Below are 18819 nucleotides of genomic sequence, written 5' to 3' on the forward strand. Positions count from 1 at the left end.
GGTTCAGTGCCATCCTTCTTAGACTCTCTAATGTTTCAAATTAGCAGCCTTCTTCAGCACATGTCAGAAGTTTGTAGGTAGCCTTTGGCATTATTTTAATCTTACTGTTTGCGAAAAGACTCTTTTATCATGTCAAAAATGTTTTATTTCTTATTTCAAGTCTTCGAAGGGGTGGCAGTGAGGATGGGGTTGTGAATCAATGTTGTAAAAAATATTAACATTATAACATCACATGTGTCATGAGCTTCACCACGGTACAATACAAAGATGTGTAGTTTAGGGCAGAGTAATAACATCACACTCAGACAGGATACAAAGATGTGAATTTTTGGACAATGCTGTAACATGACACTGTAACACGATACAAATGTGTAGTTTAGGGAATTGTTATGGCATCACACTGTGGCACAATACAAAGATGTGCAGTTAGAACATGTCATAACATCATATTGAGGCACAATAGAAGGATAAGTAGTTCAGGGCAGTGCTAAAGCATCACACTAAGTTACAATACAAAGATAATATAGTTCAGAGCAGTGTCATAGCATCATACCAAATCAAAATAGAAAGACAAGTAGTTTAGGGATGTTTTGTAACATCACACCAAAGCACAAGACATAAAAAGATGTGTAGTTTGGGGCCAAGGAAAACCTGGATAGAAACTGAATTTCCATTTATAAACTAATGGACATATAGTCAATAAAACTTTCTTAACAATCTAATGTGCTGCTGTTGGCAATAATAATAATAATAATAATAATAGCAATAATAATAAAATACAATGAACTATAAGGAATATATTCCAGTAAGAAATTTTCTTTCATAGGGTTGTACAAGAGGGGCATCTTTAGCGATAGGGACATTTGTATTGAAGGAAAGGACACTTTTTAGAACAAAGGGGCACACATCTTATGCAATGTAAGGGCTTGACTCAGGTGATAAAATTGAGATTTTCATCTAGAAAAGTAAATGAATACAAAATAATGCAGTCTAAATGTGCTGTACAGATCTTTAAAGTCAAAGAGGGGAGGGTGCTGGAAAGGCAGAGTTGAGAGGCTGTCAAGAAACCAAAAGCAAGGAGGAGCACTGTTCTATGTCTGGATCACTGCATTTTATGTTTTGCAGTAACCTAATAACAAGAAATAAATATCCCTGCCAATAGGATGCAATCAAAGAATCCTTAATGTGATAAATATCCCTGCCAATAGGGTGCAATCAAAGAATCCTTAATGTGATAAATGTCCCTGCCAATAAGGTGCAATCAAAAAATCCTTAATATTATAAATAGGGTGTAATCAAAGAATCCTTAATGTGAAAAATATCCCTGCCAATAGGGTGCAATCAAAGAATCCTTAATGCGATAAAGACCCTGCCATTAGGGGGCAATCAAAGAATCCTTATTTTGAAAAATGTCCCTGCAAATAGGGGGCAATCAAAGAATCCTTAATGTAATAAATGTCTCTGCCAACAGGGTGCAATCAAAGAATCTTTAATGTGATTTGAATATGATAGAGTTAGGTTTTATCTTACTTGGGACCATATCTCAAATGTTGATAAATAAAGACCAAAATCATAATCAACCAAGGTCTTATAAAATCTCATATCAAATTTGGTTTCATTCCACTAAATCCTTGCAACGTTTACAACCAACCAGAAATTAAAGTTTATGACATACTGATGGACACTGTTAATACTTTATGTCCAGTATTTTAAAAAAAACACAAAAACACTGTCTTTACCAGTTCAACTTTTCTGAGTACAGCATTTACAAATTTCTGTCCCTTCTTGCCCAGCACATAAGCACACTGTGGGTACCATCTAGCATGTTCAATCCATGGGTTGTCTCCAGGTTCCCAGTTGCTTAATCCGCCACCACAATGGAAACAGCGAGTGTAGTCCATACTACCTGTACAAACGAAAGAAAAAAATGGAAAAATTCACTTCACATATTTAATGATTTCAGTCAAAAGTTAATGATCAGATGGATAACATACAGAGAATATGTTCTACAAGATCACCATATTTCTCCATGTATACAATGATGTACAGTTTTTGCAAACAAAATTCTCATGCTTCTTTTTTCTTTCTCTTCAAGATTTTTTCTCTTTCTCATGCTTTCAAGATAATTTGATTTCAAAATTGTAAGAGGCACATGGAAAAAAACAAAATTTCATTGAGGACTACCTACACTGGATAAATTTCATTACCCTGAGCCAACTTTAGGTTATGCTTCCTTATTACTTTTATATTCATCTCACCTCTGTCAGTCTGAGTTCGAGTCCCAGGATCGGCCAATGTGGGTATATAAGTTGCCTGGGTCAGTGGTTTTTCCCGGGTTATTCCTCCACCATTTATACTGGCTGCCATGTATAACCTAACTTGTGCTGAAAAATGGCATTAAACCCTACAACAACAATTAACTGCCCCTTTACTCAGGGGCTATAACTCTTGTATGCTTAGGCAGGACCCACAAAAATGACTCTTCATTGTTAATATTCATTTTTCAACAATTAATGAAAACAAATCCAAAACAACGTATGGTGACAGTAATGAATGCAGCAATTGCTTAATTTTGAAAACAGGTCAAAATAGCAATGTTCATTGTATTTACCTATCAACAAACTGGTACCAGGCTTTGCATCACTGCACAAAATATGGAGGATAAAACACAAACTGTTGATTATAACTCTCACACAAGATTTGTGTTATCAAAACTTGCACAGGAGGGAAACAGTCACAACTGCAGTTATACAGATTGTAAATTAACTTGGTGCAAGACTTTTTCATTTGATATTGTGGTCTAAAACTTCCAACGAATGAATAGAGATCTGTCTGGCAATCAGATGGATGTACAGATTTCCTTCACTTAACAGTGTCGGTAACAGATGGCAGCAGTAACAGGCTTTTATAAATTAATGCAAACATGTGAACCTCTTGCCCAGTAGGGTTTTCCTGCTGTGATGAGGGGTGTCTCCCATCCCTCCCATCACCCATAATTTACTGAAAAATTTGTGCTCTCCATCGAATACATTCCCTGAGCACATGAACATTAATTAGGAGAATAGGTATTAGGTGGAGGGAATTTTGAGCATCCAGCCAATACACTGAGTAACTTCTGAGAGAAGAATATTGGATTCCCTATAAAAAGGTTAACCCACTCTTCTGAGAGCAACACAACTGGACATGACTTGGTTTACATCTGGAAAGAAGAAATAATAAGGTCTCTTATCATGTACAATTTCTGGGTGAAAGCTGTGCAGGGTTCTTATTCTGAGGTTTGTGCTGATGTCAACCGGGGCTGGTAGCTGCTTGTGCAAGTGAGACTGGGTCTACCAGATCCAGAGTATGTCACTGTGGAGCCAAGTCTCATAGATAAAAACTCAAGAAAATTTACTGTGCATGGCCTCAATGATATCTTTGATAGAAACATTATGGTCAAAGTCAAGTCTTGCTGAGACTGCTCTTATTTCATGAGCAAAGATCTTCATGACGCAATTATGTCTGGCCATATGTACAGAGTATGCCATACATATCACTCGCTTTGGCGACAGTGAGGGCATCTGGGGTTATGTCCTCTTTCCTAGGTTTAACTCAGGGAAAATGGCATCTTCAAGCTCCACAAACTGGCTCTCACTGCTTCAGATAAAGTCTGAGTAAACGTACCAGGTCCTGTTTGACAGCCTCTTGTGATGTGTCAGTACACAAAAGAGGCTGAATGTAAACTTTCTGAATGTGCACTAACAGTGACGAAACCAGGTTGTATCCCAAGGACCATCTGACTGAAACTGAAGATAGGCTGGTTGAATAGAGAGGGTTTGTCATTCACTGACTCTGCATGCTGAAGCAAACACTATCACGAAACAGGTTCTATATGAAAGGAGCTTCAGCAAGGTCCTGGCTAAAGGCTTAATAAAACAAATCTGAGAGGTCTTTGTTATGACCAAGATCCTCCCTACGACAATGACAGAACATATCTGATAGCACAGAACAGTAACCCTTAATAGTAATCGAAGCCAAGTCTTTCTCCTCAAACAGTCCCCCAAAAATGTCAGATAATTGTGCCAACAGCATTATTATCCCAGGGTTCAGGATGATGACAGCAGCTAACATTTGTAGAAGATATCCGAATTTCAGATTTATACTAAACTTCAACCTTGTATATAATGATGAAGTTTGCTTTCTGTTTAAACTGGCAAGACAGACAATGTGGGAACTCCCAGAATATTGGTCATTAGATATTATAATCCCCATATCATTCATATATTTTTTGTTATTACAGTATTTCTTCATCAAGAAACCACAATGACTACTGAATTAAATGGAAATTTATTAATCTCCTCCAAAGTTTATGACTTTCTTTAACAGCTTGTTCACACTGCAAAATAAGGAAACAATGTTTAAACTTGCTCTTTTCCTTATTATACACAGTAAATACAACTTCAAGATATTATGTTTAAACTTGCTCTTTTCCTTATTATACACAGTAAATACAACTTCAAGATATTATGATCTCCGATACATGGAGTACTATGTCCTATCCTGTTCGCAATGACCAAACTGTACCTGCATAGAAGAATCCAGCTTCTGCCATTATCTGTGGGGTCTGATTATGGCAGGTAGGCCAGCTTGTGTATGAATCGATTCGTGATGACATACGTACATAATCTGGATGTTTTGGCATCATCTTTCTCAATACAAAATTTCCTGGGTTCTTGTATTCATTATTTTCAGCATCAACTGTAGGTTGCTGAGGGTGAATCTATCAATTAAAACAGGAATAAAAGACTTCTTAAGACGTTTACATGGTACTAAATGAATCAACAAGTCTTCTGGTGAAAACCCCATGTTCTCTTCAAGTAGAGTTGTGGTAGCTAGATTTTCAAGATGGCTACCATGGTGGCCATATTGAATGTCAAATCATATTTTTTATTTACAACCAGCTAGACACCGTAAGTCTCCTTTTAGTGAAAACTCAATATTGATAGGACCATCCATTTAGGAGTAGCGGTAACAAGATTTTCAAAATGGCTAACATGGTGGCCATATTTGTTGTCAAATCAGCAACATTTTCTTTAGGACCAACTAGACTTCATAAGAAGGCTATTGGTGAAAACCCTATGTGGATGTGATCATCCATTCATGGAAAGTAGTGATAAAATAAGAGTTTAAAGCTGGCCTGTGGTGGTCATATGGGACATCAGATTGGAACAATTTTCATTACGACCAAGTAAACATTGTAAGAAGTCTTTTGCTTAAAACTCCATGTTGATATAACCATCTATTCAGAAAGTAGCCATAACAAGATTTTCAAAATGGCCAGTGTAGTGACTACAATGGATGTCTGAGTAGAAAAAAATTTAATTTACGATCAACTAGACCATGGGATGGATATGTGTCTAAAGTTTCAAGGCAATCATCCAAGTAGTTTAGAGTAGTGGTAACAAAATTGTGCTATCAGACAGACTGACAACAAACAACAGACCATCCAATCAGCTTTCTGGTTCATGACCAGCAGAACTATAAAAACAAGTTGGAAAAAATTAAATATCCATATTTGTCAAATAATATGCAACTTCAATGGTGTTTTTGCATATCATATCATAAAAATTGTTTGATGCTTACAAATGTTACTGAAAATTGTGGAACCATTACTATTATGTGATAAATATTTCATAGCATAACACTTAGCAATTTCACTGAGAAAACTCACTCAGTAATGTAGAATCCTTACAATTAAGTGAGAGATATGCCACTGTATAACACTTAGCATAGTCATACAGAAATGTCATTCGATAATGTAGAACACCTACTATTATGTGATAAATATATATCATGGCATAACACTTAGCAATTTCACACAGAAATCTCACTTAGTAATGTAGAACCCTTACACTTACGCGAGAGATATGCCATTGTATAACACTTAGCAATGTCATATGGAAATGTAGAAACCCTTACTGCTAGGTGATAAATGGAATATCAAACTTGTGTTCGCGTGACATGAAATATAATACTTGCAGAGTAAAACTGAAATTTAAATTAGCCTGCATCTATTATTGCCTCCCCACCTCCCAAAACATAACTTATCCTGAATATCTTGACTTCCTAACCATAATATCCCTGTCAAATGTGTATGTACACTGTATACAGATTGAGGGAAGAAGAGCTTTTTAGAACAGGCAGTTCTGTTTTGTTTGATTACCAAGCTTGATGATGTAAGAAAGGATTCTGACAGAACTGTTCCTATGCTTGGATTGCTATTGGTCTGCTTCTGTTTTCTGCTTTTCAGTTCGACCTCATTTCCTCCCTGACTTCCCTTCAGTGCACTGCTGTCCTCACAATTAGAGATTGGTGGACAATCTTTTCTGATGCCACTTGAACTTTCTTTATTCTCTCCTTTCTCTTTTTTATGTTGATGCAAACTCATATCATTGTCATTCTCTGCTTCAAAAATATCTGTACGAGGGTCTTTGCTTAATGTTATGTATAAACCGTCTTTGTGAATTCCAACAAAGTCATCATCTGATGATACATCGCCAACAGAATCAGAATCCCATGATACACGTGGACTGAAATTCCACGGTGAAACATAAACACTTGAATCAGAATCCTGACATTTGAGATAAACAGGTATTGATTCTAATGGCATTGTTTTGGGGCAATTATCTTTGGTGTTTTCACTGTGAACTGACATTTTATCTAGCATGATTATTACTTGCTTAGAGTTTGTTTCAGAATTACTCCCTTCATATTCGTACATGAAATGGGGCCTACAAACAGAATCTGTATTGAAGCATAAGGGATCTTCAAACTGTAATTCTGCCCTTACCATGTCATCCTCTTTAAAACACTGTGCCGGCTTTGATGAGTTGAACTGATTTTGTATGGAGTTAAGTTCATCTTTACTGTTGATTACTTTCTTGGGGTTTGTTTCAGAATCACCCACTTCAGATTCATGCTTCAAATGGGACACACACACAGCACCAGTACTGAGGCATAAGGGATGATCAAACTGTAATTCTGCCCTGACAATATTATGTTTTAAAATTAACTTCTTTTCATTTTCAAAATTTGGAGAATTTGTACTACTGTCCAATCTTCTGTCTGACACAACTGCAGCAGTAATTACAAAAAGTATTGGAAATGTACAGACCATAAGATAGATGAGTATCCACAATATCAGGACAAGATGTGAATAGCTCTCAGAGCTCCAAAGTTCATTCCTGAAATCCATATTTCCACTCACGGACCAGTTTGTCAGTCTTGCTGTCACTTAAAAAGGAGCAATCGTAATGGCTCTTTGTTGGGCTTTTCTGATCAAAATGTCCTTAATCGTCTTTTACATAATTATAATCAAAGGCAGATTTTTGCTCTAACTGTTCCATAATGTCACTAGTACCTGCAATGAAATGTTAAGTGTGTGTGTGTGTATATATATATATATATATATATACACACACACACACACACTATTATTTAAGGTGGGTCGTGGGCAGTTTTGTCGTCCTCAGACGGTTTCGTGGGCAGATAAAAGTTCGTGGGCAGATTTCCATCTGCCCACGAAGCACGTCGTCCTTTTCTGCACTCTTGCCACAAATATCAATAAAATAAATGCATATTTACGCTGCTGAATGTTAAATATTCGATAAATATTCATCTGCAAAATAAATAATTGCCTTTTTACCTATTTATTTCCATTTTTTCATTAATGAATTGAATTGAATAGCACAACTTGAGTTACCTCCCATTATGTACTAGTATATATTGCACCTTAAAAATAGATTGACCCGGAAGTAGTATATTTCAAATTTACTGCCCATGATGACAGGGGGTCGTTACAAAGAAAATCAAGGGATGGGGTTCTAACCTGTAACAATATAATATGTTAATAGTGTTAAAGGTTAGAACCCAAATCTGTTGATTTTCTTTGTAACGAGCCACTATGCCCGTGATTATTATTGTGAGAGATCAAAACTGCCCGGGAACCAGGATGTGGAGTGAATAATCTGCCAATGTCGCCAACAAGCACCATACATATATACTATTTATTTTGATATCTAAGAAGTTTTCAATAATGCTAATTAGTAACATTATAATGAGTGAGCTGTTATATGTCTTTCGAAATACCTCTATTCACTATTGCTGGTCTTGAGCCCAAACTAAGAGGATTGTGGCTGTCATTAGAAATACAAGTGATACCATTTATTTAAATCCAGGCTTAGTAAGTTCATAACTTCACTTAAGTTCATATTATATGCTGCTGCATTTTCTTCTCTCAGTCTACCATTAACAACGACAACAAAAGAAAAATGGTGTTTACTCAGAATTTGTTCCTATATTTATCAAAAAATTTGTTTTGGAACAGATATTTTGTTGGAAAAGCTGAAAGAATAAAATTGGGGGAAAATCATGATGGTATAATAATACAATTGTTTACTTATAATAAAAGAATACTGGATTTAGTGTACAACATCCTTGCAATAATTAAATGGCATTGTGAATATGCAGAACCCCAATTCTTTAATGTACATGTACTGTTTAAGGTACAAAACTGTTTTGCATACTTCATAACTTATTTCTCTAATAGTGCAAATAATAGGAGACAGAAGACATTTAGAAAGAATTAATTTGTCAAAATAAGTTAAATATCAAGATTAGTTTAATGGACGTTTGAAAATTTACTATTAAAGTAAAATTGCCTATTTTTGAGAGAAAAATCCTAATAGTAATACACGTAATTTTATTTAAATTAGCAGTAATGTAGAGGATGCTGATTTATTTATGAAATATACCATAAACGTGTGTTTCATGTTCATTACTCCAAAGTAAAATACCCAAGAACCACCTCAGAAAATCAGTAATGACATATTCACGTAAAACACAAAACACAATTCTAAAAAGGTGATGGAGATGCAGTTATCAGCTGTGAGTCACATAGCTAACACATGTTGAGTAGCAGACTGGATGATTGGTATGGAACGAATTGTATTTGCCTTGTCAGAATAGTTGGTAAAGATTTTAAGAGGACTTCCTGGTTGGAAAAAAGTGAATTGGAGAAATGTATTATTTTTTTCATCGTATGTGTCCTTGTTTCACTTCATTAATAATAATGATATGACTTTTGACAAATCTTTTTGTCCGAGTGACTCAATGCTGATAAGTGTAAAAAAATGTCGAGGCTGCGACAGATGTGTCCTCTGTAGAAATGGGTGTTTATTAAACTAGGTCAAAATTAGGTAGTGTAAAAATAGGAAGTGGAACAATACACAATATGGAAAACGCTCGCTGTGGAAGACATTGGGCGGACATACAGACACATCAAGATGTATTTAATAAGATTCATACACATATTATATACTGTTGTATAGCTCTCCTTGTATGCTTCAGATTTATACTATAAACATTGAAGTTTGTGATACCGAGACAAACGGCAATGGAAGATGCACGTATCAAGGTTATGAAGATTGTTAAATTCACAAGCGATACAGAGTCAAATATACCAAAACTTTCATATTGCATTTTCTTACATTTCTACTATCACAGATCGATTTAGACTGATGCGAAACCTATCAATTTATATCAAATTTGTCAAAATCGGGGTTTATTTACTATTGTTATGAGTTATTCACCTGTATGGAAAACGATCGTATAGGAAGACATTAGGCGAAATGACAGACAAAGGAAGATATACTTAATAAGATACATACACATACTATTTACAGTTGTACGGCTTTAATTATATGCTTTAGATATATAGCAATAGCATCGAAATATGTAGTACGATCGCAAAACGGCAATGGTAGATTCACGTAGCAAGGATATGCAGATCGGTAAAGTCGCACCCGATATTCAGTAAAAAGAACAAAACCTTCTATTTTGCATTTTCACACATGTCTATTGGCACAGATCGATTTAGTATGATTAGAAACATATCAATTAAAATCAAATTTGTCATCTGATATCAAATGTGTCAAAACCGTTGTTTTTGCGATTGTTATGACTTATTCGCCCATATGAAAAACTTTCGTATAGGTCGGATCTAGGCGCACGGACAGACAAATAAAGACGTGCTTATTAAGATATATACACACATTTTATAATATTGTATAGTTTTAATTCTATACTTCAGATCTCTAATATTAGCATCGAAGTATGTGCTACAATCACAAAACGGGAAGGGTGTATTAAAGTAGCAAGCATATGAAGATCGGTAAAGTCGCACCCGATATTCCGTAAAAAGTGGAACTTTTTTATTTTGTATTTTCACACACGTCTATTGGCACAAATCGATTTAGGCAGATGAGAACCTATATATTAATATGAAATTTGTCAAAAGCTGTGTTTGTTTACTATTGGTATAAATTATTCACCTATATGGAAACCGTTCGGATAGGAAGGCATCGGGTGCGCAAACAGACATATGAAACCGTACTTAATAAGATACATACACATATTATTTAATGTTGTACATCTTAAATTATATGCTTCAAATCTATAGTATTAGCATCCAAGTATGTGCTACTATCGCAAAACGGGAAGGGTAGATGCACATATCAAGGATATGAAGATCGGTAAAGTCGCAAGCAATAATGAGTCATAAATACCAACTTTTTTATTATTAATTTTCTCGACTTTTTTTGGCACAGATCGATTTAAACTGATGAGAAACCTATACATTGATAGTATATATGTCGAAATATATGGTTGTTTAAGATTGGTACAACTAATTTACCTATATGGAAAATCTTTGTGTTGGAAGGTATTTGGCGCACGGAAAGACAAATGAAGACGTACTTAATAATATATGTAAACATGTTATATGCTGTTGTTTAGCTTTAATTTTATGCTTGAAATCAGTAGTATTAGCATCGAAGTATGTTGTAACCCCCCTCCCCTTAGTACGCTACTGCAAGCAGACTTTGTTAAATGCTAAGAGACACTAATTGCTCGAAAATTATAATTTAAAAATATTTATGTATTTATGGACTCGTATATTATAACCTTATAATGCGCCTTCATTTTCCATCAGGTAGGTCTCCAGGTCGAGTTGTCATGAAAAACAGGAACCAGTATCGTACATTCTTTACTAAGCGACTTCTCCGATGGTGCAATGTGTCTATAGAGCGTCCGCCTCGGATGCGAGGGGTCGCGTATTCAAACCCCGGCCGAATCATACTAAAGACATAAAAATGGTACTAGCAGCTGCCTCTTTTGGTGCCGATCATTAAGAGGTTAGTGTTCGGATTAGTCGGCCTGGTGTCAGGATAGTGTGACTGGGTGGGACAAGTTTGTCTTATGTCCGCTAAAATGCAAAAGCCTACTGAACCAAGTCGAACAGGTTACGTATTATACAACTTATTTTCGAGGTTTCAGCGCCCCCCCCCCCTTAAATGCGTACATATATTATCAGTATACCTCCATGCTCAAGCCTATGCATTTGGGTTACCCCCCCCCCCTCTATGCGTACATACTAAATGGACGGCCCCTAACCATTCATGAGATGGTATTGATTCAAATTTACGAGTGCGATTGTGATGTACGCATTTCCCTACACAAACACGGGATGGTATTATTCAACCGTACATGTCCACAAAACTATATATATTTATAGATATATGTATACAACCATGGTACATCAATTAGGTATCTAATTACATAATGACAGTGTAGTGGTTAGCAAATTTGAGAAATATACTTTTTTATTCAGACACCATGCCAAAAGGAAAGAACTAACTTACAGTTTACGCTGAACTAAATTAAACTTACTATTTTTGTTTCCAGCATGGTCGGAATATGTTTACATGTTTCATATTAGGAAACAATTTGCATTATGGCTAAGTATATCTAAGAAGGAAATAAGATGTTCTTACAAACTCTTATTTTGTTGGTGTATTGGTTACCTCTCAACATATGAACCATTCTTTGCCATCTCACGATTATAATCCGTATGTACTTAAGCGTTGTCTCATTTGTAGTGTTAATTTTTAAATGTATACTTTGCTTGTAAAATGATCCCACTTTATATAAATGTACAAACACCGCAATCGTGATGTGCTTACAGGAATACATTCTTCTGAGTTCTACTGAAGTCAGTTATTCAGTATAATTTGTAAAACGATATGGACTGATTGATAAAAGTGACTGTTTTCTTTACTTTGGTTTGTCGCAATATTTTTCTAACACAGTACTAATATACACTGGTCACACATGACGCCCCAAAGAAGCAGTTGTAGTTAATTCTTCTTTACCTGTAGTAATGGGATTTTTACAATATATGGCTGTGGCAGATGTACGTCGATTATCAGACAATGGTCGGCTCTTGCACTATTCGCTTATTTCCCTACTTCGAGTGCGGACTGATTGACCGTTAAGCAAAATCTCAATTAATCTCTGCGATTTATGTGCAACGTACGATATTGTCCCCAGTGTTTATTTAATTCCATCATCGTTTAACAAAACTTCTTTTCTTATCCTCTCTAAATCAACTTTTGTTGACCAAAGACAATACATTTTATAAGCAAGGCAGAACGCAAAATCACATTACCCATCCACGAGTACAATGAAAATATGTAAACAAAAATAGTTAATAAAATTCCAAGGTATGTATAATATTGTAATATATTTTGGAGTATGCGCATTTGTTTACCGCTCTCCATTTTAAGGATTCCTTATATACTTGCTTGAATATGGGAAGTCGGTGCTGGGATTATAGTCTTTAGACCAAAATAATTAGCCAATTACTAGGGGCAAACGTTACGGAGTGAAGTGTAAGTGAGTTTCAAGATGACATGGTTTACTTTTGGTGAATTCAGGTAAGAGCCGCATGAGTATCCCTGTCACTCAGTAGTCCCTATTCAAATCTAATTGCGTGAATTGATCGTGTGACTCCAGGTGCAGTATTTATGACTGGAGATTGGTAAATTATACAATGGAATCAACAGAAAAGGACTGTTCCGCCGTCGGCGGGCGCCATTTATTGTTGCTGTGGTGGTAAATATGTTACAAAGTTACAGGCGAAATGAAGCTAAAAATCATGATTTAAAAGGCCTAAGGTGGCGTAGTAAAAACGGTTCCCTGTATTAGGTTGTTGAGTTGTATAGTTTCACGGCGTGAAATACTGGCGGTAAGTTACGGAAAGTTAACGAAGAGAAGCTTTGCAGTTGTGACATTGACATACAATTGGGAAGTTGGGATTTGTGGTCATGTATTAATTAGAGTAACATTACTGATAGATTGGACGCGTTGGACTTTCCAGTTTGCAGAAGTAGTTGTACAGGATTCCTTTGAATCGGGGAAACCTATGACTCGTAGCGGGATTCGCGCAAGGGCTTGACATCGCTCGGTCAAGAAACCCATTTGGTTGATACAATATTTCTTGCGTGAGCATAATGCAAATGTGTATATTGGCTTGCACTGTTTGCAGCTATGATGTACGATGTTAAGATCTCAGTCGGTCAGGATATTCTTTAACAACGGTATCTTTTATCCTAACACGTCTTTCAATACGGTACCATTTACCTCTTGCAATAAAGTATATCAGTTGGAGGTTGAGGATGAACTAATCGATATTGAATTTCTCTAAGTACTGTTTGGTCAATGTTCGGATCTCATTATCTTGTTATTACAAAAAATATATATTGGTTATAATCAATTACACCTTTAGTTTTATGATTATTTAGACATTCTATATAAATCCAGCATGGTATCAGTTAATATTTCGACGATATTGTTATATGTGACCAGTACATTTGAACATGTATGATTATAAACAGTAAAATTAGGCATTTAAACTGTAGGAAAAAAAATTCTACTGAAAAATGTTTCATCAGCATAAAAAACTAAGGCTTGTCAAATCCGAGACTAGCAATATTTTATAGTACCTATATTTGCTCTTTTCAGGCCAAGTTCTCACGTAATGGCTTGTTTTAGTAGATTGCTTGTTTTTGTGTGGGGTTTTTTTTGGTGCTCCCACACAAAATGCGCATGCGCGGAATTTATTTTCCGTTGCCATGACGTATAAAAGTTACCGGCCATGCACCAACATTTTTCTTTATACATCAGATTTGCATAACATGATTAAAAGTAGTTATACTTGAACAAAAAGAACCAAAAAAACCTATAAAGTGTACAGAAAAAATAATTTAATTTCTCGAAATAAAAGTATACATCACTGTTACTTAGATACGATTTTCCACCTATAGAGGACGCCAGCAGGAAATGACGTACATTTATCCCCACAAGACGAAGTACTGGGGGGGGGGCCGGCACCAGACAGACCCCCCACCCCACTTTTCCAAAAAATTATAGTGTTTTATGTGTATTTATCCCCCCCCCATGTGTTGTATGTTTTATATTATGCAAAAGAATTTAGGTCAAAAAAATTTAATTCTCCTTTTTAACGGGGTATTTCTTTTAAAACCTAGTTTTATCTATAGGGTTGTTTTTCCGAATAGGTTTCCATCTTTCCATCACCTGACTTGAAATCCCTTCCCTATACTCTTGGTTGACCTTGGCTAGAGGTCGCCTATATCCCGTGTGTGCTATATATATATATGCTATAGTTTGTGTATGCTATATTTTGCTTCCATGTTGGGATAGCCTTTATTTTTTCCCAAATCTCCCCAGTAATCTTAGGACCTTATAATCGGATCAAGAAAAGGTTTATTTTTATTTATTTAATATATTTTTGAATTTTGGCTAAGTAACGGTGTATTATAATTTAATTAAGAAAAAAAAAACTTAATGTGTTCTGTGTGCAAATATATTGTGTCATTATTCACATATTGGATTTGTAAATTGAAATCCGCTGTACTCGAGTTGGAGTCCATACACTTTTTTATTTGCTTGTATTTCTCCCACCTAGAGTTAGGCCGTCTCAAATTATTTATTGGATTTCTGCCAAAATCTCTAAAAATGGTTGTTCTTCCCACACACACACACACACACACACACACACATACACACACACAGTGGGGATTTACCGTGCAGTGCGAGAGCTGCACATTTTGAGTAAATAGAATTAGAAGAGAGACTTATTAGATCCTTTGTTTTCGTGTATGTATGTAAAGTTTCCTATATGAGGTGTTTTTCCCGACTCTTTCATAGCCCCATGACGTCATTATCTCGTTCTTTTCCCATATAGTTTCTCTGTCCCGATAATTAGGATTTGTGATAGTTTACGTAATATAATTAAAGTCTATTTAATTATTTAATTTTAATTGTAATGGATAATAAAAAGAAACTGAAGCTGTTTAGGAAAATTTATAAGAATCTAAAAGGGTGGCGGCTACAGCAGATTCCAATCCGGGGTGGGGGTATGAGGGCAAGGGTTCACTTTGTGATGGTCCCCTTTAAGGGGAGATTATCCATTGCCCCATCTCCCTCCCCTTCTTTTCACCCTTTGCAGCCCCGTCCCTCCCATTCACAAATCTTCCTAGAAGTTCTTTTTTCTAATTAATTTGAAAGGATTACAAAAAAATTTGCCTATTCATTTTTTTTATGTTTATGACTTGGTCACACGCCATCATGGTTTTAGTTATGTTATCTGTTATTTTTCCTATTAAAGTTTTGTTAAAGTTGCCGTCTTGATATAAAACTTGGTTTCTTCTGTATTTTTATTTCTTGGATATCTCCATAATTAATTGTATCCTGTCTTGTTTCCTAAACTCGCACTGTGCAATCGCATGATATTTTGTGAAGTTCGCACATTTGCACATGAGATAATTTACATGTATGCATATGTCGTGTAGATATTTGAATATCAAGCTTTGTATTTTTGGAGAGCCGATGTTGGTCCAGTACCTCTAAGGTCTGTCCCAATTAACCGAGATATTTCCTCCTCTACTTTATTTTTAATTTTAGAGGTTAAATTTTCCCTTATCCAATTATATGTTTCCTTAGTTTCAATTCCCCAAAGTTCCTCATTTTCCCTATATTTACATAAAAGTTCCTTTATACTTCTAAAGGTCCTTGTTGTTTCTAGTCTTTTTACCAGTTTATTATTTTTGTAGATGTCACTTATGTTTTTCATGCTAAAACCAAACCAGTAAATGTATAAAGCTTCCTAAGGGGTTTTGGGTTGGATATTTACTTCTTTTACATTATAAATTAAATACTAGAGAGGAGGCCTAACTCGAATCGGGAGAAACACAAATAAATAAAGAAAGAAAGTGCGGACCCTGACTCGAATACAGCCTACCTCATTTTGAAAATAGACTTTAATGTGAGAAACACCACACCATAGTCAATCACATAAAACAAAAGGTTTTATTTTAATTTCAAATGGTAGTATACCGTTCATCTCGCCGGAATTCTAAATTGCAAATTAATTCAAAAGCAACTAAATTTATACCAGGACAAACAAATAAATTTGAAAAGTCCATAGAAAAATATATATTAAGACAACAGAGACAAATTTGACATAGTATTGCTGTCCCTACACACAGACTATATAGCATACACACACCATAGCATTGATACACATAGCATACACGGAACATAGAAAATTCTTGACAAAGATCACTAAAAATCAAGGATATGAAATCTGAAAATGGGAATAAGACCCATGTTTCAGACTACTACCCTTTAGAAAACACTAGGACTAATTATAAACTAAAAGTTTGATCAAAATTCCTTTTTTAAACTTTAAACAAGCACACACATCTTGGGGTATACAAGAGTACATGAAAACACTTTATTTTTTATGTGGTGGGGGTCATCTGTCTGGTGCCCCCCCCCCCATGATACTTTCGTAACTCATACCTGCGAAAGATTATCATTTGCACTCACATTGTATGTTCTTTAAAATAATGATTTTTTTTTTTATTTGCGAGATATCGTCGTATAGTTAACCTGGATACAATATAATCTTGGTCCGTTTGCACCTTGAAACTTATCATGCGTGAATGGCAGGCGCCTTCAAGCAATCTGGTGATATTTTCGTCTCTTTTGCGATATTTTTTTTATCTGACATTAGCGATACACACACAGTAAGGATGCATACGCATGCCGGCATCCGCTACATTTACGGAGTTCGTTGATATATTTTGTTCTGTAAATTTCGCATGATGAAAAAAGAAGGAATACATTATAACAATGCAAGGTTAGTTTCTTTTATTTTATTTTCAATCAAGTGTTTGTTTATTGTACCGTGCCGGGGCGGGGTGGGATGGGGGGGGGGGGGGGGGCACAAATTCAACACAAAATTAGTTCCTTTCTTATCTGCATGGAATAATGGAGCAAATATGATTGACGATATTGACTGGTAATAACAAGCTTTCAATTTACGCGCGCACACACGAAGACAACTTGAAAAATAGAAACAAACAATAAAATTAACTGGTAACTTCGCACTTGCTCAAGGCTTTGTAGTTACAATGGGGGGGGGGTCTGTGCTATTATCTGGTTAGGCATGACTATTTCGCAGAAATACAAACAAATCTTTTGAGATGAGCATAAAATACAATTATTTCTTTTCCTCCATACATTTACGATGCTCTCAAAGGACCCACATATTTAGGTAAAAGTATGACCGTTACCAGGCGTTACCGAGTTGAAAATATGCCGAGTAAACTTACGAATTACGCCACGTACAATGTATAAACAACACTTGGCAACTTTTAATGATAAAAGATGGTGTTTTTATTTATTTACTTATTTATTTAGTTATCAGAACTCTTTCAGAATAACAATGTAACTGCCGATTATACAGCTCGCCTCTAAGAAGATTTTCGTAGTTTCCAACTGCCATGCATAAAATAAGTTTATGCCAAAGTGATCGTGACCTACAAAATGTTGGCCATTGTCACAGGGCATAAAATTCATAAAACAATAAAGAACATTCCTTTTTGTTCTACCAAAGCAGCGGAACCATAATGAGTTGATAAAATACAAGGATATTTGTTGTTATTTTGCAAACCATTGCTAATAAAATCAGCTTCAGAAACTATTATTATTGTCCGCCCTAGAGGAAAGATTTTACAAGGTGGAAATCACTGACTGTCAGTATCCCTGGAATGACAACCAGTATGACAACTATAACTAGTTTGTGCATCAGTAAATAATCTTGAGTAGCCACTGCACCTGAAATGCGTGCAGTCCATTCATCGAATACCTCCTATTCATTCATTGTATAATACACATTTTACTTACTAAGAATACCCTATCACAGTATAAATGTTTAGTCATAAATCGGGAAAGTTTACAACTGTATATGCATATTTATTTCTATTTTAACCGTACTGTCATAAAGGTACTTCTGTGGAGGCTAGTGTGTATATGTCATGATGAAAGCTTATGTCATTAATAGTTTTCTTTCTTTGTTCTTTACAAAAAATCAAAATAATAAGACTTTCGTTATCTTTTGTCAGATTTCATATTTTCTTGAGAATTTTTTTAAAAATGTATCTGGAAAGTAAACATAAAAAATACGATAATTTAAAAAATGAAATTTGGGTCTCCATCTAAAGAATTTATATATTCTTAGTTACTACTCAGTAATTTTTAATTATTCATAAATGATTGTAAGATAAATTAGTTTTACAGTGTAAAAGTGCGAGTTTGCTCCATTTACAGAAGGGTTTACTTGCTATTCTCTTTGTATAATTCTCCCAGCTTTAAACTACAGATACAGAACATTACATAAGACAGCGAATTTCAGTCTTAACCTAAAGCTCGAGGCTGGAGAAGAGGTCACTAAATTACCGTTTCCATAGTTACACACTGGTCAGATAGAGCAGTCTCCCGCAGGTATCATTCCCTATAGATGAATTAGAGGCCAAGTAAACTGCCTTCATTTCATGAGCTATACTAGTGTAGTAT

At 35.4% G+C, this 18819-nt stretch overlaps 1 protein-coding gene across 1 annotated transcript in view; it reads right to left on the minus strand.

Annotated features, from left to right (window-relative positions):
* Positions 1 to 18819, minus strand: part of LOC149799171 (uncharacterized) — a 100781-nt gene that overhangs the window by 21385 nt on the left and 60577 nt on the right. The window contains exons 2-4 of the mRNA XM_089958357.1: positions 6203 to 7399; positions 4564 to 4759; positions 1740 to 1906 (exon numbers count right to left, since the gene is read on the minus strand). Coding sequence (XP_089814483.1) covers positions 1740 to 1906; positions 4564 to 4759; positions 6203 to 7234 — 1395 coding nt within the window. The 5' untranslated portion in view covers positions 7235 to 7399. The remainder of the gene's footprint in view (positions 1 to 1739; positions 1907 to 4563; positions 4760 to 6202; positions 7400 to 18819) is intronic.

This window comes from Sinohyriopsis cumingii, chromosome 5 (assembly GCF_028554795.1).
Source record: "Sinohyriopsis cumingii isolate HCF-2022 chromosome 5, ASM2855479v2, whole genome shotgun sequence".
Taxonomy (NCBI): Eukaryota; Metazoa; Mollusca; class Bivalvia; order Unionida; family Unionidae; genus Sinohyriopsis; species Sinohyriopsis cumingii.